The following is a 26,866-nucleotide window of genomic DNA, read 5'->3' as shown; positions in this document are numbered from 1 at the left end:
AAACGTATAGTTTGCATCAGGTTGTGTTAGGAGTCCTTAAAAGTTGATATAAAAATGGCGTGTATATCTCGGTACACAGGGTTCATAACTTCCACTTACCACTAGCTATTTCTGAGTGAAAATTTGGCCTTGGTGAGCATATGGTTTGCAGTGGCTAGTAACTTTTAAGATATGGCTTGTAGCAAAGGATTCACATTGTAATCCCTGAAATTGTGTACATAGTAAAAAATTTAAATCAACCTTTTGTGTTTATTTTTTTAGGTTGATCCACAGAAACATAGAATTCTTTTTGAAGTTTTCGATGAAAACCGTTTGGTAAGTTTCAGAAAGTTTATGCTGTGATGTAAAAGATATATTTAGCAATTTTTAATACTCTGTCCTGTCCAACTCATCTGAGTGGTTTGAATTCCCCTCCAATAACTTTTCAAGGTGTACAGAGGTGTACTGTACCACTGCAGGGTCTGTCTGTCTGTGCTGTCACCACCCACTGTAAGCTTGGGCTTTAAAGCCTTAAAATGTCCTTTCTTTCAGTACATCTCTCCCATCTGACCTTATGGTGCTTTTCATCTTTTGCTATATTATGTCTGTGATCTAGATCAACTGAATTAAAGTATCAGTAATGCCTTACTATATTTGTATATGTTTGTTTGTAAAACATTGTGGTACTTGTCGGTTGTTGCTGTTACTCCTTCAAAAAGAGCCTGTGAGGTGTGTTTTACAACCAGTAGGTGTAGCAGGGATAGGCAACCTTTGGCACTCCAGATGTTGTGGACTTCACCTCCCATGATGCTTTGCTAGCATTATGGCTGTAAGAGCATTATGGGCTATGTAGTCCAAAACATTTGGAGTGCCGAAGGTTGTCTACCCCGGTAGTGATACCCATCCTTTGACAAATAGACCATTATGATAACATTGGTATATCCTTCGTTCTCTTGATCAAGATTTGGAAGGCAGCTGCTATAGGGTTGCATTATTATTATTAAGTGCACAGTACAGTACTAATCATTGAGTATAGGTACATTTTAAAGGACAGTGAACACTAGGAATTGTGATGTACCTGGACATGCTGTTTCATAAACCTGTAGCCAGCAGTTGATACAGAAAAGTTAACAACATTGGGTTTAGTTCAATAAATGTGAGGTAAGAGGGGAAAACAATACAAAGTATACGGAAAGCGGTGTCAAAAATGAGTGATTCCTGTGTATAGAGCTGAGAAATCATGGTACAATAGTAATGCATAACACATACAAGAAACATACTTTCAGGATGAACAGGAGAACCCTCCTTTAAGTGGTTGCTCTCCGTCAAAGCTATTTCTTAAGCAAGTGTTTTTCATGCTTGCAGGACGAATATTGTAATTTAGTGAATTATGCCACTTCATTGTCATACCAATGTGCTGGCAGTAAAGCCAGTCTGTTGAAGTCATCAGGGTGGATTGCCCTGCCTGGGGATGTCCTCAAGCAGTTCAGTTACTCTGTGCAGGCGGCGAGTTCGGACATTAGGTGTTACAGTGCCGTGCACCCACAGAACTCCAGGAATGGTGACAAGAGAATGATAAAATACAGCTGAGTGTTTAATATCTGGCAAAGCCATTTAATACATCATTTATTTTTATTATAAATTAGTATCTTTATTAATTTTTTTTATTAACATGTTGCTTTGGGAGCTGTTAAACATGTAATTAAGTCAAACATTAGATATGTTAAAGAATCACTTCGGGCACCAAATCCACTTAATGTTATTGCCTACATTCCACCAGATCCTTTTACCTTTTCAGTGTATTTGAACGGTTTACTGTTTTTGAACGGTTTAATACTTAGAGTCCCTCATGTGCCAGTCCAGCTTCCTCTCCTCTGAGTCTCGCAAATGAGAAATAAGTGACTGGCTGAGGGTGTCAGCCTACCCCTGTCAGTCCATATCAATAATGCTTCACAAATGTATGTGTGTTTTTTTTTGTTTTTTTTTTAATTCTTTCTTTTATTTAAGGCATATGAGATGGGGTACATAAGAGAGAGCAGGGGAAATGTATACATAGGTACATCATGGGGTCAATACATCGATAGCATTAGTGCAACACATTTCTAGGATAGAGATGCCTAATTTTTAAGGGCGAAACCACAGTAGATTTAGATTAACTAGGGCATCATAGCCCAGTGATGATATCATTAAGTAAACTTATAACATTTGCATAGCTATAACGTAGATTTGTCAATGCCTTACGACTGCTATTCTCGTGATAGCACAGTTAGTGTAAGAGTAATATGCTAGGTATAGAAGCAGACTAGTGTGTGTGGACTATATAGTAATGGGGCATGTCTGAAGCACATATTCATCCAGCTGAATTAGGCTATGTTCTAATGGACTAGCAGGCAGTAGCGATCAGATTTCTGACCATGGGTCTATGTAAATAACTGCCAGCGGTCTATAGAGCTGTTAGTCCTATCATGCTAATATATATGGCGTAGGTGGGCTGCCATCTTGCTTGGGCCCTTGCGGGCTTGGTTGACCGCTGGTTTCGTTGCTTGGTTAAGCCAGTGGCTGGGGTAGTCGTGAGACAGGCTGATTGGAGCCGGGATAACCCCCACCGGTCCTAGGGGTTTTGGTGCTCAGACTAATACTTTAAATGTAAGTTTCTGTTCCTTTGACAGTTCAAAATATCTCTAGCAGTTTGATCAGTTTTTTCCTTTTCTGGGTCAATTTGTTTTATGATGTTTGAAGTTCTAATCTGTTGATGGAACACTTGCCAGTACTAGGTTTTGTGTTAAAGGTTCTTTTAAGGCAAACTTCATACTAACCACATTTTCATAAGTATGCTATTTACATGTGTGTGTGTATTTTTAAAACACTTCTATCTGGAGCACTTTACTTTGGGAAATTCCTTTTATTTAAGAGCCCGTTTCTGAATTGGCTTTTATATGGGCAATATCAAATTTACTGTCTTGTGTAATTTTATTTGATGTAGTGTTGACTTCAATCCATACAATATTCTTAATTGCAGACTCTATACTTTGCTTACTAGACTTTCTTTGAAAAGTGTGTGTGTGTGTTTTAGTTTTCTATGCAAGTATTAGTGGCTAATGTGATTAGTTATACACGAGAGAGAGAGCAGCCTGAGGAGTATTTGAAGAATCTGAGCATATCATAAAGATAAAATCTTAATGATATTGTCATGTGTTGGAATATCACTGAAATTCTAATGCAGTAAAAAGATATATCATAGGACAAATAAAGGATTTCTTAGTCCAGGTTTAGGCAACCTATGGCACGTGTGCCATGCACGGCACTCGAGATATCTTTGCACGGCACTCAAGGCTGCTAGAGCCAAACAGGCCTATCAGGAGTCCCAGTGGAACTTCAGATATCTGCTAATGTGAAAAGGTGGTGAAGGACAATCCTCATTTTATACATTGCAGCACGTAAAGGAAGTGATCTCAGACCACTTCCTCCCAGCACTTGTAAATGGGAATCCGCACTGGAGTAGAGCAGCCTGCAGCAGCTATCACAGTTCCTGTCCTTGACCTGTACCTGGCCAGCACGGTCACCACTGGATTCCAGGGAAGCCATCCACATCCCCTCATACAAATAATACAAACAGCTCACACACAAACACACACACACAGTCTGCCCAAATAAAACACCACTAACCATCTAAATGCACGCACACAACCCCACACGCAGCCTCTTACATGCCATACCCCAAGCAACCCCCACACATACACACCCCACCAAACACATCAATGTGATACATATTCCACAGGCAGCCCCTATACACAGCCGATATTCATAGGTATCATACACAACACCACAAACTACTCATGAACAACTGCAGTATAAATAAAACCAGCAGTATATGGCAACATACACACCTCAATTTAAAAAAAATAGGACTTGCACTCTACGGGACAGGACAATCGTATTTTGGCACAGTACTGCTAAAAGGTTGCCTACCCCCCTGTCCTTGTCTATGGTAAATGCCTTGTTACAGCGGAGCGGCTGTGTGAATCTGGCTCATACCGAGACTATATCTCTGGAGACTCGTCTTGTGAGATCTTTCATAGAATATCAGTTTTGTACTCTTACGCATGTGCATGAGTACTACATTGCTTTGGGCTCCTGGATGCTGAAGCACCAAGGGCTGAAGTCGTAACCACTGAACTTGTGCTCTAGAAGCAATGAACACCACATACATTAATAGCATGTTGGTGCTGTGGTAATCGTTGCTCTGTGTATGTGTTAAATAAATTTATAAAAAGACAAAATATTTGACTTTTTAAAAAAAAACTAAATGGACCAGTTGTTTCATATCTTTGACAGTTCAAAATATCTCTATCATCTGTTTTTCTGTATAAACATGTTTTTAAATCTTTGTATGAATGGAACATTTTTAAAGAAAATTGTTTTAATATATATGATTACCTGCCAACTTCAGCAAACTATGTGCTTAATTTAGCCGTCTGGCCATTCTGAGTAGCAGAGTCAGCAGCTGTGGTTACACAAAGAGTACCCTTGATTTTCAATACACAGATGTCAGCCCTGAAATGTATTTTGAATCCAGGAGTATGTGGCTTCTTAGCTGCTAGATTGTCATGATTTAAGAAGAGGTGTGGATTTGACTATTCTTGAATATTAATTTATTTTATTTTATTTTTTTTTTTAATTACCATTAACGATTCTTTCACATTTTCGTCTTATGCTAAATTAATTTGTAAAGATAATTTCTACATATTCTTCTGGATTTCAGTCTGAGAGAGTTTGCAGGTTTATACAAGGCTGCCTATTTACCAATTTAGATAAATGAAATTTACAGTTATGTTGTATTCTTCATTTGCTTGCTTACTCCTGTCTTAAATTGATCAGGTTTTTTTAAGGCCATTTCAATCACCATACGTATTTATACTCTTTGCAATAGACTTGACTTCGTAAATTTGTGGGGTGGGAGGATCGCTGCAGCTGGCTTGCTAGCCCCTTCAGCATCTGACATCAGAGAAGGAAGCTTTACTTATGCCTCTTTCTGTCCAACTATTTGCTCGGAGTGGACATGTGATGCAGATCCCTGCCTTCCCTGACCGGCTTCTACACAGCTTACTGCACATTGAATTGTGATAGCAAAGTTAGCTTTGTTTATTGCATGAATTTAAAAAATCTTTTAATACTGGCAAAGTAATATATTGGACAACTTGGAGGTCTGTACCTGCAGAGCCCTTCAGTTATGCCGGTAAGTTAAATCCATTGCTAGGAGGGTAGATCTACAAGTTATGTGATTTGTGCTAAATTCAGTGAAACGTTATAAAAAAGTACATAAACATATTGCCATAATATAGAGAGATGTTACATGTCTGAACTTTATATGCAAAAATTAGGGGATTATCTGCTAAACCAATAAAAAACATGAATACCTAGCATATAACTGTGTGGATAATGAGCCACAAATATTGTATTCCCAAATGGCCACTCACACTTTCATTGAAGTATTAATGCTTTTTTTTATTTTTATTTTTTAATTGTTTATTTTTGTGTGCATAGAGTATCATACAGGCTTGTTATGCCACAACAACGACAAGCTCATAGTCATCATACATCATTGGTATAGTGTTGTGGCACATGAAAACATTGCACTTTTTAAAAAAATTTTGAAACAGGTTGGACTCTACAGGTCTAATATTCAGCGTTTTTAAGTGTTTGAAAGCATGCTAGGCATTTTATGATGGTGGGACACTCTAAGTACAGGCTATGTAGACATGTTTGCTGGTAGGTAGGGGGTATTTGTTAATATCGTCAAAATACAGTGCTATATTGTTGTACTGATCAAGGATCTGCTTGGACCCTAGCTTGTTTGAGTGGCTAGCTGGAGAGATGGGAGACACAGAGGGTCTCAACTGGGTCTCTGTGGTATTGTCAGTGGAAAGAGCAATGCCTATGGTGCATATGTAAGATGCAAGGTAAGTCTGTGTGCGTCGTAGGAGGGGTGTCAGCATGTAACTAACCCAGTCCCAGTTATGGTGTGGAGGTTCAGGATCCGTCCCCATGACCCATAGGACCCTGGGATCAACCAAGCCTCTTGAGCTGGTTACTCCTTATCTTTAAGGCTGGGATTGGGATAAAGTCCAGCAAGGTCGATGCTGTGTTGTCACGTTGGTTTGCCGGTTGCTCCCGCTTGGCTGGATGGGCCCAGGAGAGAGCCTGGTCCCTGTATAGCTGCGGTGGCTCAGGGCCTAATGAGGGCGGTGGGCAGGGTTGGTGTTTGCCCTGTCTGCAGCTCCCTATCCTGTCTCGCTGCCAGCCGCCTACTGTTCTTGAGTGCTCTAGGGAACCCAGCCTTAGTTTGTGTTATGTTTCGTCCGGCTGCCGGTTTTAGTCTGCGAGATGAGGGTTTTTTGCGTCGCCGCCATCTTGAGGTCTCTGCCGAGGTCGCGGGTGTCTGCTGTGGGCGCACTGCCTGTTGTGGAGGTGAGTGTGTTATCGGCTGCGCTGAGGTGGTGTGGTGCCTCCTTTTCTCCAGGTCTTGCCAGAATTTTTCGAAGATTCTGTCTAGTCTGGCTGTTGGGTCGCTTTGCTCGTTGACAGTGTCTTGAAGCCACGTGGCGTCCGCCATATTTGGTTTCCCTGCAGGCTCCGTGGTCTTCCCCTCTGTGTCCAGTGTAGCAGGCGAGTCTCCCACGGGTGGACCGGGATAACCCCTGCTGGGGGGGGGGAGGGGGGGTGTAACTTGGTGCATTCAGCATGATTAGGGCTATGGTACCGCTCCGGTCCGGGAGATCGTCCGCCTCCCCGCCCGTCGCGCCCCAGGCCGCATGTGTCGAGTGGTGCTGCCGGCGTGCCAATGTATATAAAGTTTTTTTAATTCTGTTATCCCCTCTCCAATGAGGGTTAATGTGTTCAATGCCCATAAAGAACTATTTCTGCAACTATTGGAGTGTATCCATATTATGTGTTTATTGGAGTTTGTTCTGATGTTATTTTGATGTTCTAAGATTTTCTTTCAGTTTACTACAGGTTCTCCCTATATGTTGTTTCCAACATGGGCATTGAAGCATATAGATAACATATTTGGTGTTACAATTTAATTTGATTTTACTTTTAAAACTTTCCTTGGTGATCATGCTTTTAAATTATTTTCTTTGTATATATTTTTGACTCTTACAAGCTATACAGGTATTGCAGGGATTGAAATCTTTGACATTAGATAATGTATCGTTTCTCTGGAGGTTTAATGCATCACTTGGAGCTAGTATGTTTGTTTTTAAAAATTTCTTGTTTTTCTTAATTAATTGGTGCTTTTTTTTTTTTTCAGTGTACTTTTCCCAATATGGGAACTTTGCATAAAATGTTGCAATGTTTATTTAATATGTCCTTTATTTTTCCGTGTTGCGTGTTATATTGGGTGATAAAAGAGAAATTAGAATCTTTTTTTTTTAAATTTACTTTTACGGTTTTTGTGTCATAATTTCCTTTCTGTCCTTCTTTTCAATTTCTTTAATTTCCCTTTCTAATAATGCTGGTTCAATTTTTTGGTTAAAACTATATTTTTCAAATGCTCAGCCCATTCTTTGTAATCTGAATTTTTTTTTTGTGCAGTTGCATCTGATTCTTGTTAATTGGCCTCTTGGGAACTTTGTCCACTTTTAACAAGGCAATCAAAAATTGTAGCTCCAGTAGGTATGTGCATAAGTGACTGAGACTGTTCTAGCCTTTCACAGCTACCCTTTGTTGGTATGATTTGGTGACTAATAGGGAATATATCCACAACCATTGTATCTGGAGTTTAACCAGAGCTACAGGCCTCTGGGAAGTGTCTGTGTCATGTTTGTTTGCACAGTTTGATACTAAACTATGGGATGGTGCTGGGGTTCTCCAGACACCATAACCACTTAAATGAGATGAGGTAATTGATTCCTAGAATATCCTTTTTTTTTTCTTCTTTTTTTTTTTAAATTCTTTATTTTTGCACACGACAGGTAAGGCAAGAATAATACAACCTGAAGGCTTGCGCAGAAGCCAATAGCCAATACTTCAACCTCGTACACACAATCATTGGCAGTAGACGATAGCGCAAACCACTGTACAGATTCTGGAAAAACGTATCCCCTATCGAGGATTTTATGGTTTCTTAAAATTCCACGCTGAGCCCTCGATAGGCATAGCCAGAGCAATATACCCATGAAGCTTTCGTATAAGATCAAAATACCCGGGCTCAAGTTTGGAAATACAAATACTGACATCAGCCCACTGGCTATGCCTCGTTATAATTTCTACATTTCTCGCCCCCTATCGTGGATTTTGTAATTTTATTCAGGCACTATATCTGTAGTAGGAGCCCTAATCACATTTATGCTATAGTGAACTTTAGGCATCCTCAATTCTCCATCAGCATACTTATGCCTGTGAGAGAAAAAATAAAAAAATAAAAACAAACGCATGAATTGAGACAATAATAAACGTCGAAAAGGAAAAGAGCAAGATGTGAAAAGTGAAGATGTATAAGAAGAGAAAAAGAAAAGAGTTAGCAAGGAAGAAGGGAGAAAAGAAGAAGAGAGAGGAGCAAAAAGGTGGAAGGGCGAGGGGTGAGGGAGGCGAGCGAAGCCAATGAGGTCTCCCCTGGTGCTGGACCACTCGGTACTATATCCTGGTCCTCACTATACGTCCATCTCCTCAGTCGCCACTGGAGCCCATTATGCTGGAGTCCCATGGTTCCCAAATCCTCTGGAAATTGGCGGTTGTCCCCCTCACCCTAGCAGTCCGGTCGTCCATACTAGAATATCCTTTTAAATACATGAAAAAAATCTATACAGAGTTTTACATTTGTATTCACTATATACCCCCAGACTTTGCAGCATTCTGCAGTGAACTCTCACTAAAAAGACTAATCACGTCTGAACATGTCTCGCATTTTTAAAGAAATCTAGATTGGCCAAGATATATTGAATATATCACAGATTCATGATATATTCAATGTATAATTTTAGATCGACTACCTTTACCTCCCAACCAGCACCGCTATGTCCTCCGCTTCGAGCTGTTACCTACCCATCATCTGCCTGCTGCAAAAAAATAAAAATCATTATAAAACAGTTAACCCTGTTATGGATAGAAATTAATGTAGGTAAAATGTCTATTTACCATGTATACCTGTATTCAGTATTTACTCAAAACAGGTGCTAGAGCACCCCCTCCCATCGACCAAACACCTCGTGTAACAAGATGGCGTCTCCATCCGGAGTAAAATCCCGAGATTATGGTGACATCACACTTTGGAGGAAGTGCATTAGATAAGATACTTGACCAATTAAAGGGACTCTATAGCCAACATATAAAAGCAAGAAAGACAGGTCCCCCAGCCTTCCTTCTTGCTTTTATATGTACTTGCAGCAAAAAAAAAATATTTTCGAGGCCTTTTCATATTAAAAACTTACCTCCGTTCCAGCGCCGAGCTCCCAGCCAAGCCGCGCCCCCTTTTTCGTCAAAATGACGGAATCGCGGGGCCCAATAGGACGCTTCTCTCAGAGAAGCGTCATCGCGATGCACCAATCGCGTTCTTCATAGAGCGGCATTGACAGCCGCCCTATGAAGAAATTCAGCGCTTTACCGCGCATGTGCACGTTCGCGAGCTGAGCTGTCTGACTGACAGCCCAGCTCGCTTTCTATACCCGCCCCCCTCCTACTCCAAACTTTGCATGCAAACACTATATATAGAGATTTCACCCCTGAGCGGGTGGGGGCCCTAAAATTAAAAATATAGGGGGGAACTACTGTCCCCCCCGGCCCCCACCCCTGAGCGGTGGGTGGGGGCCCTAAAATTAAAAATAAGGGGGGACCTACTGTCCCCTCCGGCCCCCACCCCTGAGCGGTGGGTGGGGGCCCTAAATACAAAGGGGGGGGACCTTAGTCACCCCTCCCCCCCATTCCAAAGAACTTTCCCACGCTTGTAAAATGACACAGAGCACTGTGATTGGATGGATTTCAAGCCATCCAATCACAGTGCTCTGTGTCATTTTACAAGAGTGGGAAAGTTCTTTGGAATTTTCCCACGCTGTGTAAAATGACACAGAGCACTCTGATTGGCTTAAACCAGCCAATCAGTGTTCTTAGCCTAATTGCAGGGCGTGGCAAGGCTTTATAAGCAGTAGGTTCCCCCCCCCCCATTGTTATTTTTAGGGCCCCCACCCACCGCTCAGGGGTGGGGGCCAGGGGGGACAGTAGGTCCCCCCCCCATTGTTATTTTTAGGGCCCCCACCCGCCGCTCAGGGGTGGGGGCCGGGGGGGACAGTAGGTCCACCCCTTATTTAGAATTTTAGGGCCCCCACCCGCCGCTCAGGGGTGGGGGCCGGGGGGGGACAGTAGGTCCCGCCCCCCTATTCTTATTTTTAGGGCCCCCACCCGCCGCTCAGGGGTGGGGGCTGGGGGGGGGGGGAAAGGAGAGTAGTAGGTCTCCTCCCTCCCTCCCCCCCCCCCCCCCCCTTCAACCACTATTGTGGACAAAAAGAGTCCCTGTGGTTTCGGGCTTCAGCTGTCAGCTCTAGCCACTCCCACAGCAGAGCTGACAGCCTCGGCACACAAAGCGCGTTCACAGTGCTTTGTGTGCTGATAGCCCGTCTGAAATATTCACCCATGCGTGAATACGTCAGACGTGAGGCCTTTTTAGGGCCTCTGAACTCGGAAGTCCCTCTGGTGGCCGTCTGACTGCAACAAGAGGTGTTCCAAGCTTCCAATGTAAACACTGCATTTTCTCAGAAAATACAGTGCTTACAAGAAAAAGGCTCCGGGTAGCTGTAGCACTCACCTGAACACCCTCATTAAGCTGAAGTTGTTCAGGTGACCTAAGTGTCCCTTTAAAGATAGATACTCTCTGTTATCTTATGTTTTGCATATTATGTATTTTCTGCTTTATAAAGGGTCTGCCGCCCCTCTAAGTAAAACATTCCAAAGTTTTTCAAACTTGTGTCTCAGTGTGATTTACTTCCGCGTGCACGCATCTTATCTTAAACAATCTGGACAGGGGCAGATGTTAAAATAAACAAATAATTGGTTTAATCCAGAACAACCCTAAATCAGTGTGAGCAAGGATCTTTTGTTGTTTACATACTTGAAGATTTAATGATTTAAATATCTGCAGTGATTCTAAAAAGGTGATTATACTACAGCATTTGTTAAACCATGGTCAAATATAAAGCTATTTAGTAAATATGCTTCTATGTGTTCTCCAAAACAGAAAATGATAAAAAAAAAAAAAAAAGCCTGCAGTATGGTGTCTGATCAGGGATCCTCTCCCAGTGTTAAACACAGTATGTATGAAGTTAGTGGTCGGGCTGGGTGATTGCAGCCAATCCAATGTGTATTCCTGACCCTATAGTAAAAACGTACATTATTTCCATCTGCAGGCGCTGGCCCTGCCCTGCCCTCAGTCTGCCTCCTTGGCTGACATCAGAATGATTAATCTCAGCCAATAGGGAAAGCATTTGATTGGCAAGGGGGAGGGGCCAAATGGCAGCTTGGCAAATGAGCATCTCCTTATAGAGATGCATTGAATCAATACATCTTTATGGAGAAAGTTCAGTGTCTCCATGCACAGCAGAAAAAACCTCTAGTGGACAACTGAGTGGCCAGTGGAAGTTTCCCTAAAGAGTAATGTTAACACTGCCTTTCCTCTGAATAGGCAGTGTTTGCAGCAAAAGGCTGCAGGGACATGGTATAGACGGCAGATCAACTACATTAAGCTTTAGTTGTCATGGTGAGTGTCCCTTTAATCTTTTTTTAAAATAGCATAAGTTGTAGGTACCATGACAGGTACCCTTTAAACTCTTGCAAAGCAGGGCAACGTGGGATGCAAGCAAGAAGTTAAAGTAGGAAGTGTAAGTCGCACTTTTGATTATTGCTTTTCACTTAATAATGGAAGTGTTTCATTGAAAATAAGTGGGAATTTAAAGCAGGTTGTTTATAACCTGTTTTTATATAGTTCAAGCAGTTCACTAGGTAACATTAGTACAGTCTGACATGCTTTTTTAGAACACGTAAACAAATTTGGATATGCACCCGTTGTACAGTCATTATTTTAGCATTAACCCATTAGTGTGTTCGGGATTTTAAAGCTATTTTCTGTGTGTACGATTTTCAAAATACTGTATGCTTCTAATCCAGCTATTTTGTCTAAAAAATTGATAATCAATTTGAATTCATGACAGTTGTCACATTAGATAATAACCCTGATATAGTAATGTTTTCTACTTGGCTATTTAACCAGTCATTTTTTTTCCCCCTTGTAGTTGATATTCCAGTATTTTTCAGACCTAATTTATGGCAGAACCACTAGATGCCACCATAGTGCAGATCAAAGAGTTTATTTTTCTTTCCAGTGAAAAGCATTGTAGAGTTTGTATTTGTATTCCCCTCCCCTTCCTATTCTTTATAAAGTTTAATATTCATAGATTTAATGAGTATTCTGTCATTCTTTAGGCAAAACTGCATTGGTCTTTGTTTTTGTTCTTTTTAATAAATCCCTGTAAAATAAAACCAAATAACCCAGGCTGAGTTACTGTGTGTGTGTGTGTGTATGTATACATATTATTGTTATTGAAAGTGTGAATTTTCCAATTTTAGTCCACAATAGCTCAATTAAAAACATTCTCCCAAATTTATAGCCAACCAGAACTATTTCCGCCTAAACGTTTGAATTCCCAACAATTCATGCTTAAGTCAATAACTGTACTTGCCAGTTTTATCTCTCTTCTTATAGTTCCGTCAAAGTATAAAGATTCCTTCCTGTAAACATTTATCCAAATACCTAAAATTAAATCGGATTATTTTTAAATGTGACTTAATTATATATTCATTCCCTTATGCTGTTTTTTTTTTCATACAAATATTAAAATAGAAGCAAAATTAAAGAATTATATAAATTATATAAATTATATAAAGCAAGTTTAGTCTTCCTTTTTTTCATCTGTTGGTAGGACTTCAGATTTAAATGAATACCGGTGGTTTTCCTGCATAGCTTAATCTTCAGTAGTTTCCTATTATGGATAGTTTTTGGAAATTCAATCCCAACTTTGATACTCAATTATGTGGAACTCCATTCCTTGCAACTTCCTGTAACTCTATATGTATGGGTAAAAATATTAGAGGCTGTTCACAGCAGAGGAACATTTAGACATATTGATTCAAGTAGGGCATGTGTTCAGCCAGAAAGGCTAAAGCAAGAAAATACTGTTAAGATTGAAATGCAAGGGGACTGTTGTTCTTTCAAATTGGAGAATGAATAATTGAAACAAGGCTGGCAGTGTTTCAGCCAGAGCTGAGCTTAAAGGTCGCTGAAAATCAAGTGCTTGGTAAGTGAATGCAGTCAGACTACAGGCAACCCAAGACGATGTAGAAACTGCTGCTAGGAATGGTGTGTATGTTCATGACGTGCATTGCTCTGCCCCTTGGCTCGTCATTCTCCTCTGTTTCACTAGAACACATGCTGCAGTTTTGTGTCTTTGCTGGCAGTGTTTTATAACCGTTCTAGATGTTTTTCTGCTGCATCTGGTCTTTTCCCAGAAAGGATGAATGCTGTGCTTTTGAGTCAATAATATGTGCAGAAAGACCAAATGGCACGACGGTTGAGACTGCACTTTGCGACCAGAAGAAGCAACACTGATCCTTTGCCGGACAACCCTGGAGATGGATTGGACAGTAACTTTCACATGTGCTTTGAAGGATTTACTCAAACATCTGCACCGAGTGTGATACAGATGAGACTTTCTCCAAGGCAAATTGTTCAGCAGCCCCCATCTCCAGAAATTGTCCTTTTGAATCAAGGCAATGCTCTCTCATCACCAAGCAAAAAGAGCACATCACTGCAGATTTCTCTACAGCCGAGCAGGGATAGTAGATGTCATCAATCTGGCAACACTGAACCTGTAACGGAAGACATTTCATTCGACAGTGCTTACAAGGATGGAATTAATTGTACTTATAATGCGAACAGGAATTATAGCTGTCACCCACTCGTAAATGACCGCAGTTTTCCAAGTAGCACATCTGCTGATAATAGCAGTTCGTGTAGCATTGCTGCAAGTGACAATGGATCTTACAGTAGTAATAGCAGCGATTATGGATCCTGTACAAGCACTACAAGTGACACCGGTTCATGCACCAACAGTAATTTAAGTGACAATAGTAGCTGCATTCTTTCTGTGGGTGATGGTAATTATTTTAGTAGTATGATCCGTGGAAATCCACCATGTTTAAATACAGAATCTAACAGCAGTTCTTTCAAAAAGGATAAATTACAAGATGTTTTATATAGGAAAAATGGCACATATCACTTTGACCAAGTTCCAATAGAGAGGGAGGTGGGAATGGGAAAAATGGGTTCAAGAAGAAAGCCTAAGGTCCCACTGAGGCGCTGCTCTTCCTTGGTGATCTTTCCCCAGAGCCCTTCAGACACTCCACCAACTTCCCCAACTTGTTTGGGCTCTCCATCAAATAAAAGCTCCTACCAGACGTCCTACCAGCTTATGCTTTGTTCTAATGAGCTTGCAAATAAGGAGGAACAGGCGTCATCTAAGGGTTTTCTTTCAACAGCAGTCAATGGTGTTCGTCTTTCCAAAAATACTTGCACTATTGGTGAAGTTAGAGACATTAAACCTCTTTACTTGAATGACTCACAACAAGAGGGCGAGCATCAGTTACATGGTTCCGGAAAGGCTCCAGCTGTAAATGATGGGTTTTCTTGTATTTCTGTACATGTTAATCACCAGAGGCCATTGTCTGCTGGTCACGAAAGTTCTAGAGACCACAACAAAAAAAAGTTACGAGATGAAGCTCCACTTCCTTCTGGTGCGCAGTATCGTCATATTCGTCTGGTTCGCAGCACCTCTGCGTGTTCTTCCCCGCAAAAAACTGCAGAATGCCAGACAAGTGTTACTGGAGACCGAGGAAACAAAAATTTCCCCAAAAGAAAATCAAATCACACTTTTCAAAGAAGTATATCTGATGGACCCCAGCAAAAAAATTGCTCTTCCTCTTCCAGTCTTAAGTACAATAATCCCAAATTAGGGTCATCCCATTTGCACATACAGTTTACACCTGGGAATGAAAGCAGAATAAGTAGCTATAAAAAGCAATTCTTAAGAAACCCAAACATTGAATTGGCTAGTAAGCCCTCAGTGAAATTCCACAAGGTGAGTGTTTACGTTTGGATTCACTTGCTTTACTGTGCACTGTTAAAATATGTTGCTTTTAATATAGGTATTCTTGATTTTGTCTCTGTGAACTGCTTAGTGTACGCTGCAGATGTAAATGCTACTACAGATCTAATGTCATTCTTGAAGTTTCATCTTAAGATTTAAATGGAGGATTTTTTGTTTTTGCCTGTCATATTTCAAAATGTCTTAAAAATCTTGCAGTCAAATCTCTAGGTTAATTACATTTTATTCAGAGCTTCTGTCCCCCAGAAGGTTTTGGACTCAAACGCCAACAATTCTTTGCCAGCCATGAGGTTTGCAGCGCTCTATGGAGATTGTCATACAAAACAACATTCTCTCAGAAATGAGCTCCAGGGTTACAGCATTCAGGTCAGCTTAATTAAATTTAAATACATTTCTATCCTGAAGGAGTTTGAGATTTTACGTTCGGCTAATTTGGCCTTAGATTCCAAAGCTGTTGCCAGCTACTAACTGCTTACCATTTAATGAATAAGATGCCTATGTGTATTAGAGTGGTATATTTCTATACCTTTTACTAATTAGAGTGCATGTAGCTTCTCACGTGTTTGTATTCACAAGATGAATAGCTCTGTATTATTGTTTTAGTCAGATTATGTTGGCCTGTTTAATTTTGTAATGTTTGCTACTTGTGCATTTGAGAGGGTCAATTTTCTTCGTTTGAATTTTTTTCTATTTTAACACATTGTAATATCTTTGCTATATATACTTGGCGATTTTAAAGCTCTCTAATATTCTTAGAAAACCTATTTTGGTTATTATTTTCCCCAGTCACATGCACATTGTAACATTTTGCTTTGAAACGTGTTGTTTTTCTGTCTTTATTGGACATTTAGCATTCACTTTTCAATCCAAAGTGTCCATGATTTGAATGTATCCAACCCAGCCATAGTACAACCTTGCAAGCCAGATAAAAATAAACAGCTCCCAAAATATTTCCCTTGACTCCAGTTAGTCTGGTCATGTATACTGATATGCAGAGTGTGGGTTCAAATTTAACAAGTTGATATTAGAGTAGCATTTAGTAATGCCAGCTATCTGTACACAGCAGTCATAAAATTAAATCAGTGCTACGGTCAGGGACTGCAATTACTGAAAGGTCTCTGCGTTCTCTGCATGTGTGCCCCAGTGTAAGCCTCAAGTAGCATAATATCATATTCCCTGATTTGATAATCAACAGCTTGTTAAAGGCTGCTTTCTAAAATTCAGTGTGAAATGCTGCTTGTGACTGTAAGCCAGTTTCACTTTTTGTTCTACCAAACAAACACCCTCAAAAGATGTTCTTGTATGTCGGCAAAAAAGTATTTCATTGCATGTGAAAAATCTAAGGACAGTAAAAGAATATTACATAATTGTGTGATAATTAATACGGTGGAAATTTCCAAGAAACCTATTATTTATTAATGGCCCCTTTGTTTATGTAGTATCTGTATACTTCCTGTATTAGTTGCTTTCATTGGAGGTCAATCTAAATACTAAAACCGAATATGTTGCACGGAGAGCTGATTATTATTATTTATAAAGTTCCAACAAATTCTGCAGCTCTGATGTACCTGAGGTCTTAATTCTTATTGTATGTAGATATTTATATTTTAGAAAAAAAGACCGCATAATCTGATTTGATTATGAAGAAAGAGAAACAATGGACACTTTTAAATATTTTGGGATTCTGCAGCCTTATTGAGCATCCTTTTTGTTGCACTGTACATTTTGTGTAATACAATGATTTGAAAGTGCAGCTTACCAGGCCTGCATTAGGTAAAAAAAAAAATGTTGTTTTGAGCCAGTTTGGTAAGTGGGCTGGTGGTCCACTTACCTTTACACCCATCACCTGCATTGATGTAGATGTACTTTGACCTTGGAACGTATAGATAAAATGTCTTCTTTACAGAGTGCCATTTTTCCACTGATGTTGGTAGTAAAAACTGGAAGCAGGGGTCACTGTTGGTGAATTCCTCTGTCCCACTGGTTTTTGCTTTAATTGTGAGGGAGTTTGTCTGTAAATTAGTTTTGTAGTCTCTAGTACACTGGGGCTAGGTATGTGCTCTTATTGCTTTCCGTCACATTACTCCACAGATTAATAAATTAGTTGGAGTCTGAAATCCTATTTGACATTTCCATTTTTTTTAGTGCGGAACGAGTGATGCGGATTGGTTATTGCTGGATCATTACGGAAAGAAGTTGCGGGGAAAGCACAGCAGTCAGGCTTTTTTGACTTGTAATATGGTTATAGTGCCCCACAATGTCTGTTATAATATATTGGTAAAACGTCAAATAAAACTCCTGCTGATACTTTGTATCAACAAATCAAGTTAAAACATTAACGGGTTGTGCCAACCCTTTTAGTTGTATTTTTTTTTTGTGTGTGAAATTCCCTATTGGGCATTTCCAAATAGGTCCTTACCCACCTCCCTTTATAAACCTTTAAAAAGATTAAACTTACCTGGAATCCAGTGACGGGTGAAGCTCTCCATGCTGGTTTCCACACCCTTCTCGACATCACTGCCTCCCTTGCGAGGTCCAATCAAATGGGTAGGAAGGGAGTTGAGGGTGGACAAGGGAAGGAAGGGTAAAAAAAAAAAAAATCGGAACAAAAGGAAATAGTGAGGCGGCAGGGAGGGCACATTGATGCATATTTATTTGCTCTTTTATTTGCACAGAATTGACATTTGACAGTCTGTAACAGAGTTCCAGGGTGCAACTAGCCCCCAGGACAAAAGTTAATATATCTTTAAATGTGCAGAATTCCAAGCAGAAATACTGCACATACAGATTCCTTCCACCATGACTACTTCTAAAAGCAGAAGACTGTGCGAGTAAGAAGAATCTCTCTACTCAGAAGTTAGTCCAGGCCATGTGCATGTGTGGTCAGCAGCTTGGGTCATGGTTTGACTGTTGTTTTCTTTACTGAGCAGTTTTGCTTATCTTCTATTTGTTGACTCTTTATAAATGCCAGTATTAATCTTCAATCCCATAAACCTCCGTTGATAGATCAGGGCTCAACAAATCCCAGAAGACAGGTCGCCTGAGATATGTGAGCCTGTTCAGCCCCTGAGGTGACCGGCTGCCACAGAGACGGGCAGTTGGTTACCGAAGGGTTGAAACAGGCGGGTGGCTGACTGAGGGAGCAGGGCAACAAGGGAGGTGGCTGACTTAGTGCGGGGGGGGGGGGGGGGGGAGAGCTGTAATCTCACAGCTCTGCTCCCTCGCGCGCTTTGCAGTGATGCCGGGAGCCGGCTTATGACGTCACTCCGGCCCGCATCACTAAACAATGCGTGAGAGGGAGCTGAGCAGGGAGATGACAGCAGCCCCACTGGACCCCAGGGAAAGCCTATCCACTTCAGCTCTCCAACGGTAGGGAGGCTGGATGGCTTTAAATTAAATTAAAACAAAGAGTAATTATTTGTGTGGGTGTAGGTCGATCAGTGTGTGTGTGTATATATCAAATCGGTATTTGTCTGTCAGTGTCTGTGTGTATGTTTAGGTGACCTGCCCCCCTCTGATCACATGGTATTTCTCACCTTTTTTACACGCTGTACTGGTGAATCTGGACGATCTCAGCCAATCCAATGCTTCCCCCTAGGAAAGCATAAGGAGACTATTGCGCATGCACGGCAACATGCCACTGCGCCAATCAACTTCTCTTGAAGTCTTCAACTTGAAGGAGTGCATCCCTACATGGAGCAATAATGTAGGTGCTGCACAGTTTGAAGCACTGCCCCAGGAAGCACCTCCAGAGGCTGTTTGAGTGACTGTCACTAGAGGTGCCATCAGGCAGCAATGTAAACTGCCTTTTGCCTGAAAAGCCAGTGTTTACATTGAAAAGCATTCAGGGACAGGCTATAGACTTCAGAATAACTACATCAAGTGTCCTTCTAAGAATTGTATTTTTTGTGTTAAAAAACCTGGCTCCTAACTTTTGTAGCTGGCTCCTAGATTCCAAGCAAAATTTTCAAGCCCTGTGATACCTACAATAGACCAGAATAAGAGGCTCCTGATTGGTGGATCCTCTTTCTGGTCACTGTGAGGTCTGCCTGTAGCTACAGGGACTTTAAAAGTGTTAATTTATTTTTCAATACCATACAATAAAACATTGAGGTAGTTTCCCTTTAAGTAACCCTGCCACTTTAGTGCAACTGATTAATTAAAGTGTTTCTAAAGTGTTAAAGTCTTGACTCATGTACGTCATAATTGCTCTGTTCTAAACTGGGCATGAGCTCCATTTAAGAATAGACTTTGCAGAGTCACTTATCATGTTGTGCTGGATAAATCCTCTTATGTTCTGAACAGATAGCATAGTATTTTAGCATGCATTTCATTGTATCAAACCATAAGAAATTTAAAATAATTTAAAAGCACTTTATTTTCCTCTCTTCTAATGGTCTAAATTTTGTGTTTGAAAAAGTACTATTAATTAAATATTCTAAGGATTAAGTATGATCTATTAGACTACACTAGTCTACTAGTGTTCACTTGGAGATTGGATGGAATTCATCTGGGAATTGCAAATTGTGAATCAAAATAGCAAATAGTCCACCTAGAAAAGTTGCTATGTTAAAAAATTTTTTTTTAAAAATAACTGTTCTAATTTGAGTATTTTGTGTTTAAATTCCTTGTTGAAATCTCAATCATGCAAGGTTTTAAGAGTAATCCTTTTAATATATTTTTGTGTGTATGTGTGGTTTTAGCAGTAATTGCTGCTCAGCATTATTAAAGGAGCACTGTAAGCATCACAACCACTTTAACAGACTGAAGTGCTTATGGAGTCTGTGGGTGTCTGGTCCCGTATAACTACCTTCTAGTTTCTTGGTCTCAGCAGCCTTAAGCATGGCCACCTGTGATGATAGTCTCTCTACTAAATGGTGAGTAAACCATCGGTATGGCCCCCATATTTCTGTGAAGGGGATTCAAGCCTTTCTGAATGCACCAACCTAGGGGGCATATCTACTAAACCGTGAGCAGCCAGTGGCTACTCACCCATAAACACTACCGACTGGACAGTCATTGCTGCCCAAACACTAGAATGGCTCAATCTTCTGGTCTCCCTACCTTTCGGTCATTGGCTAAAGGCTTTATAATGAATAATGACAAGTGGTCTGTGGATGGAAGCTATTAAATGAAAAATGTGAGGACATGCTAATTGTGCCCCCACTCGTGGTCAGTCGTTGATACTTATTAAATGGGGTTTGGAAGCCTAGTGTCTGTCCCCTTACTAGTAATAAAATATGCAAGTCTGTGGACATACTATGCCCAGTCGCTTATGTTTAGTTGCAGTGAGCAGCCACTAGCCGCTCACTGTTTAGTAGAGATGCCCCACCCAATTAATGCAGGTTGGAGGCATAAGGGAAGTGTATGACCTCCTCCCTTATAGTAATATAGAGGATTTTTGTTTGTTTAACTCTGGTTATTAAGGGATACTAAACTATTTGCTTGTGCTGCATACGGGCAAATACTACTTCAATCTATCATTTGTAAAAGTGCATTTTGCTAGTCCTGTGTTTTGTTTTTTAATTGGTGCTTTGTATGTTTTCTGAATCCTAGAATTCTTATAGGGTTTGTATGTGAATAGCATGAATTTTACTCCAGGCACCAAATGTATCTAGCAGATAGGTGCAGATTTGGTCGGGATGGCAGATTTATAGCCGGAATATACTTTAGCAAATATGAGAATTACAACTATTCATTAATGGTTAAATCATTAACAAAACAAGTGATAAAAAAAACAGATGATCTGTTAATTTGATGAATACACTCATTAGATCTATGTATAAGTACCTTAAAAGACATGGAAAGGAATAAACAAGTACATGGCATATAAAAGAGATTTAAGAAGGAAAGAAAGATTAAGGAAAATCCATGTATTGGTGCAGACCAAATTAAGCATTATAATAAACACACACCTATATCTTCCTATCACAAGGAAGAGATAAGTATATAAAATCCAACAAATTGAATAATTAATGGCATATATAAATACCTGAATGCCTAACACGTTTAAAAAAAAAAAAAGCGAAGTGATTGAACTGCCCACCGCACGTTACGTGTGTGATTACATCAATCAAAATGTTAAATGAAAGCCTGTAATGGTGAATAAGGGTAAAAGCGCTCTAAACACAGAAAGTGTCAAATCGCGCATGCGTTTACCACTCAGCTGTGTATGCAGCGCATGTGTGAGGAACGGCCGGCGCAAAATATTGCGCATGTGTCTGTGGCCGAGATTTAAAAAAATAAATAAATAAAACCCTTACGTTAACGAACATTCACCACATTTGGTGATCTTCGAAACACAGGCACAAATAAATATCATACTGAGGGGTCTGCCACAGAAGCAGAAAAGTCAAAGTTGAGAAAGGACAAAGAGGCATAAAGAGAAGGGAAAAAATGAAAATTAAATGGAAAAAACTAATAAAGATATAAAGAGAAAAAATAATAAAGAAATCATACTGAAATACAAGAAATAAAGAAAAAAAGCACATGACAAATGAGAAAAGAAATAAAATAAGAAATGAAGAGTAAAATAAGTGAAAAAGAAAACAATACATGAAATAAGAGAGGACCATAATAAGTATGGCTCACAAATTCCTATTCTGAATTTTTCAAAATTGTACCAGCCTAGATTAGTCTCCTTCCTTCTCTTCCAAGCTAGCCTAGGGAAGAGTTGGGATGAGTAATGATAACGATATATATCCGGATATCCCAAACCATCTTGTAACATACTTCTCTAAAGGATTCTACTAGGGATCCTAGGTTTTTTGGATGCCCAGACAAATCTTGAAAACGCCAGATCGAAAAAAATTTTTTTAGAATAGAATTTGAAACTTGATATGGTATAGCTTTGAACAGGTAGAGAAGTTTTAGTACATACGATTTCAATACCCCAAGCCGCCCCAGCCATGAGATTTCTAATCTCTTCCATTGAGTTAATAATATATCAAGTTCCCCCCCACAGGTTTTCATAATTCATTGTTATAGTTTATAATATCTTAGGTCTGATCACAATTCCTAAATAATCTATGGACTTTTGATACATATCAAATTGGCCAATATCGCCAATATCCTTCTTCTGATTATCGGTCATATAGAATGTCAATATTATATGGGTTTTGGAAAGATTTAATTTATAATTAGATAGCAAGGAAAATAAATCTGTTGCCTCCAAAAGGGCTGGTATCAAAAAAGTCTTTTTTTTTTTTTTTTTTTACCGACCGTGCACATGGTCCCATGCCCAAAACCGTTCCAGAGAATTAGTGTTAACGGTCGGTCTCTCTGTCTGGAGTACAAAAGTACATACTTCACATGAACAGAGCCTTTTAAATTATTTTAGCCAGGCCTGTTGCAGGGGCCATAGTCACAGGGTAGGAGGCTGGCAAACGGGCCCCTCCAAAAACTTGTGGCAAATTCACAGGAAAAGGGGAGTTTGTCACAGACAGTACTGTACATGCTATCAAGCACTGACGTTTTCATCTTTGGATTATAAAAACTTTCTTTGTGAGACTTTTGCACCAGACCTATTTCTGCTTTTGTGCCAAAAAGTTTTATTATTAGTGTTAACCTGTGGCACAGCCCTTCCCTTTTCTTTTCTTACTGTAGAAACGTATCATCTTCTATATCATCTTTATACTTGTATATCTCAGGTGTCCAAAATACACCCTGTTTCAAATTATTATGCAAATGATATTTTTCTCATTTACCTAAATAATTGATGTAAGTAACAGTCAGCATAATTCTCATGTGATCAACTATTAAGAGTACAATTCAAATTTTATTGAACAAACCTAATGATAACAGTATTTTTTCTTACACATAAAAACTTACAATGCACTGTTCCAAATTTTTACGCACATTAAGTTTCAAAACACGTTATAGGTTGTAAAGAACTGAAAATTGTCATTTGTTGTGTTTGCAGCATATTTACTGAAATCAAAATCTATTTCAATCAAACTTATAACAACATTTTAACTTTTTAAAAATTTTAACAGGTCACGTTACATTTTAACATAGGACCCCTTATTTGATAGCAGCTTCACAAGTCTTGCATCCATTGAACTTGTGAGTTTTTGGACAGTTTCTGCTTGAATTTGTTTGCAAGATGTCAGAATTGCCTCCCGGAGCTGCTGTTTGGATGTAAACTGCCTCCCACCCTCACAGATCTTTTGCTTGAGGATGCTCCAAAGGTTCTCAATAGGATTGAGGTCAGGGGAGGATGGAGGCCACACCATGACTTTCTCTCCTTTTATCCCCATAGCAGCCATTGATGCAGAGGTATTTTTTGCAGCATGAGATGGTGCATTGTCATGCATGAAGATGATAGTTCTTCCTTCTATACCAGGGAAGAAAGTGGTAAGTCAGAAACTCCACATGCTTTGCAGAGGTCATCTTTACACCTTTGGGGACCCTAAGGGGGCCGACCCAAAACATGACTCCACCGCCTTGCTGACGTCGCAGCCTTGTTGGAACAGGGTGGCCATCTACCAACCATCCACTACTCCATCCATCTGGACCATCCAGGGTTGCACGGCACTCATCAGTGAACAGGACTGTTTAAAAATGAGTCTTCTTGTATTTTTTTGCCCAATGTAGCCATTTCTGCTTGTGAGCATTGATTAGTGGTGGCCGAATAGAAGGTTTATGCACAGTTGCAAGACTCTACACCTTGATGCCTGTGGGACTCCAGATGCACCAGCAGCTTCAAATATCTGTTTGCTGCTATGTAATGGTATTTTAGCAGCTGCTTTCTTGATCCGATGCATGGATCTGGCAGAATTCTTCCTCAATCTGCACAAACCCGTCTGTGCTCTGCATCAGCCACAAATCTCTTAATAGTGCGATGATCACGCTTAAGTTTTCGTGAAATATCTAATGTTTTCATACCTCGTCCAAGGCATTGAACTATTTCACTCTTTTCGGCAGCAGAGAGATTCTTTTTCTTCCCCATATTGCATGAAAATGGTGCTCTACTTAATAATGTGGAACACCCTCCTTTAGTAGTTTTTCCTTAAATTGGGCTCACCTGGCAATCTAATTATCACAGGTGTCTGAGATTGTTTTCAGTGATCAAAAGAGCCCTGAGACACAATGCCACCCATGAGTTAAACTGAAAAACAAAATATTTAATCTTTGTGACACTTAAATAGAATTTGCATAATAATTTGGAACAGGGTGTAAACATGGCTTTTGTTTCTCGTGTGAATAGGTCTATCATAGGACACTTTTTTCTTTATTATATGAAAATTGGGACACTCTTCTATTGTTAAAAAATTCTGGTTTGTTATATGTACGTGGAGGAGTGATGTCTCTTCTTCTCTGTTTATCTATCCTTACTTCAGTCCATTCTTCCTCCTTTCTCTCTGGCCAACTCATATTGTTTACCCTTTCTATCATTGTGGATGCTTGTTTAAGGATCGGCCGATATTGATTTTTTAGATACTGATAATCTGTGAACTTTCAGGCTGATAGCCGATAACTTACCAATATCGATATTCTGTACCTTTACCATTTTTTAAAAAATAAACTATTTCTACACAAATCTATTCTTAACTGAACATTTTTTTTGCAAATCTTTTTTTTATTAAGGTAAATGCACAAAATATACATGCCAGTCAGAATTTTTTGTTTTCAAGAATATGTGTGTGTAGTGGATACAGTGAGAGCATTTGATTAGTGAATGCAGTGTTTGCGTGTTCGTGTAGAGGATGTAGTGTGTGTTTTGTGTAGGTATGTAATGTGTGTAATCTTTTTTTTAATTTTGTTTTAGTCCCCCCTCCCTGCTTCTTACCTGGCCAGGGAGGGGATATGGCATTCCTTGGGGGGCCCAGCACACTTACTTACCTTTCCAGCAGCTCTCTTCAGCTCCCCTGTCTAACTCTCGTGGCCTGTGTGCTGCGCGGAGCGTTGCCATGGTAACCCGTGGCAGCGGGACTCGCAAGATTTAGACAGGGGAGCGGAAGGGAGCTGCTGGGAAGGTAAGTAAGAGTGCGCTGGGCCCCCCAGGACCGTGGTCTGCATTATTGGCCAAAACCAAAAATACAGAATTTCGGCTAGATCGATAATCAGTCGATCCCTACTCTTGTTTGGTACTTTGGGGTATTCTTTTTTTTATTTTTTTTATTTTTTTTCCTCCCTCAAATCCCTTCTTCTCCTAACCATGTTCCCTCGACTTTCCTCTTTGTAAGGAAAATCTTTTTTCCGAAAAAAGTTTTTTACCGTGTTTTATTTCCTTTTTGTGGAATCATCTGTATCCCTTTGATACTTTTTTGTTTCGTCTTTAGGATATCTTGTTCCAATCTATCCAACTTTTTTGATATTGTCACAGATATATCCTCAAAATCTTTGGTTCCTACAAGATCTGCTTACCTTTAACAGCTGAACCTGGTAATGTGTACAACTAGTAGTTTATGCAATGCTTGATATTTCCATAATTAATTCCTCCGTGGTCGATGTGCCAGGGAGGTATCCTCGCTGGCCTTTAGCCTAGGCAGACAAACACATCTCGTGTCTCTTTACATTCCACCGTCCTTCCTGGTCTTGGGTCGGAGCTTCCACAATACGTGCTGCCAATTTTGCCCAGAAGCCTTCAAAAAGCTCATCCAAGTGCTGCAACATTTACCTGACAGTGTTATGCTGGGCCTTCGCAAGCCGTGTCCGCTTGTGTACAGGGTCGAGAAGTGCATCTGCCGACGTGAGAGAGTCTGCAGTGAATGGCACCTGTGCAGTTTCAGCTGCCATGCATATAACTGCGGTATTTAATTGCGTGGTTCACCATGAGGAAACCAACCGCATTTCCCCAGCTCTGCTGCTTGAAGGCCGAAATTGCCACTGCAGTTCCCAGTGGCCACAAACTCAAATCAGGTATCACTTGATTTGTTAGGGAGCCCCCCGACTAGAGAGCACCTCAGATTTAGTTTTTTTCCTCTGTAACTTAGGGTATTGCCATTAAACTGCTCGGTTTGAAGAATCTCGTTTTGGATACGTCTTGTCCACTTGCAGATCAGGCTCTGCCCCCATGTGTGTATATATTCACAAAAAACGAGTCCCGGAACAAATTCTATGAACAAGCAAAGAAAAATAAGGAATGTGGAGTGGATTTATTAGTTTTATCCTTTTTTTTTTGTGTGTTTGTCTTCATCCTTAAATGTTATGTAGTCTGTTATTTCAGTAGAAATATAGAAGGTAAAATATATTGAGGAATCACCAATTTGAAATACTCACTGTGTATCTGTTATAAATAAAATATGCTTTATAAACAGCCCATGCCTGGTGTTAACCATAAAGAAGGGCGGTGGGATAAAATATAAACCCCTTACATTAATGGTGGTACAATTGAGAAACCCTGTGTTATGACCTAAAATTTGGAGTTTGGGTATTGCAACAGCTGCTTTGCTGCTTCAGTTCATTTTTATGTGAATCAAGGCCCAAATATTTTGTGAGAAGCTTAATAAGAGTAATGTGTAGCCCACTTCACAAAATGTTTGTGTTACAAACTAGCATGTTGTGCTAAACTGTGACAGCCACATTTATTTTTAGAGTAAGCAAAGAAACTCTCTGTGTTGGTTAAAATAACCCGCTTGATGGTCACTCCTTGTGTGAAGCCATTTAGTCTATCAAAGTCCAGAATGTCCGTTTATGTCTGAGTGTGCAAGCAAAAAGAATGCGGTTCTTTTATAAAA

The 26,866-nt window shown here is 40.0% G+C and overlaps 1 protein-coding gene across 5 annotated transcripts in view; it reads left to right on the top strand.

Moving 5' to 3' along the window:
* Positions 1-26,866, top strand: part of NEDD4 (NEDD4 E3 ubiquitin protein ligase) — a 122,401-nt gene that overhangs the window by 25,924 nt on the left and 69,611 nt on the right. Inside the window, exon 5 of one of the 5 annotated variants that reach the window (XM_063449083.1) lies at positions 262-315. In XM_063449083.1, the coding sequence (XP_063305153.1) occupies positions 262-315 (54 nt within the window). Of the gene's footprint in view, positions 1-261; positions 316-13,089; positions 15,159-26,866 lie in introns of those variants that run through there. The other 4 variants (XM_063449082.1, XM_063449081.1, XM_063449080.1 and 1 more) reach the window with 4 other exon arrangements.

The sequence above is a fragment of the Pelobates fuscus genome, chromosome 3 (assembly GCF_036172605.1).
Source record: "Pelobates fuscus isolate aPelFus1 chromosome 3, aPelFus1.pri, whole genome shotgun sequence".
NCBI classification, from domain to species: Eukaryota; Metazoa; Chordata; class Amphibia; order Anura; family Pelobatidae; genus Pelobates; species Pelobates fuscus.
The sequence above is the reverse complement of the archived record's forward strand: the minus strand, read 5'-3'. Positions and strand labels throughout refer to the sequence as shown.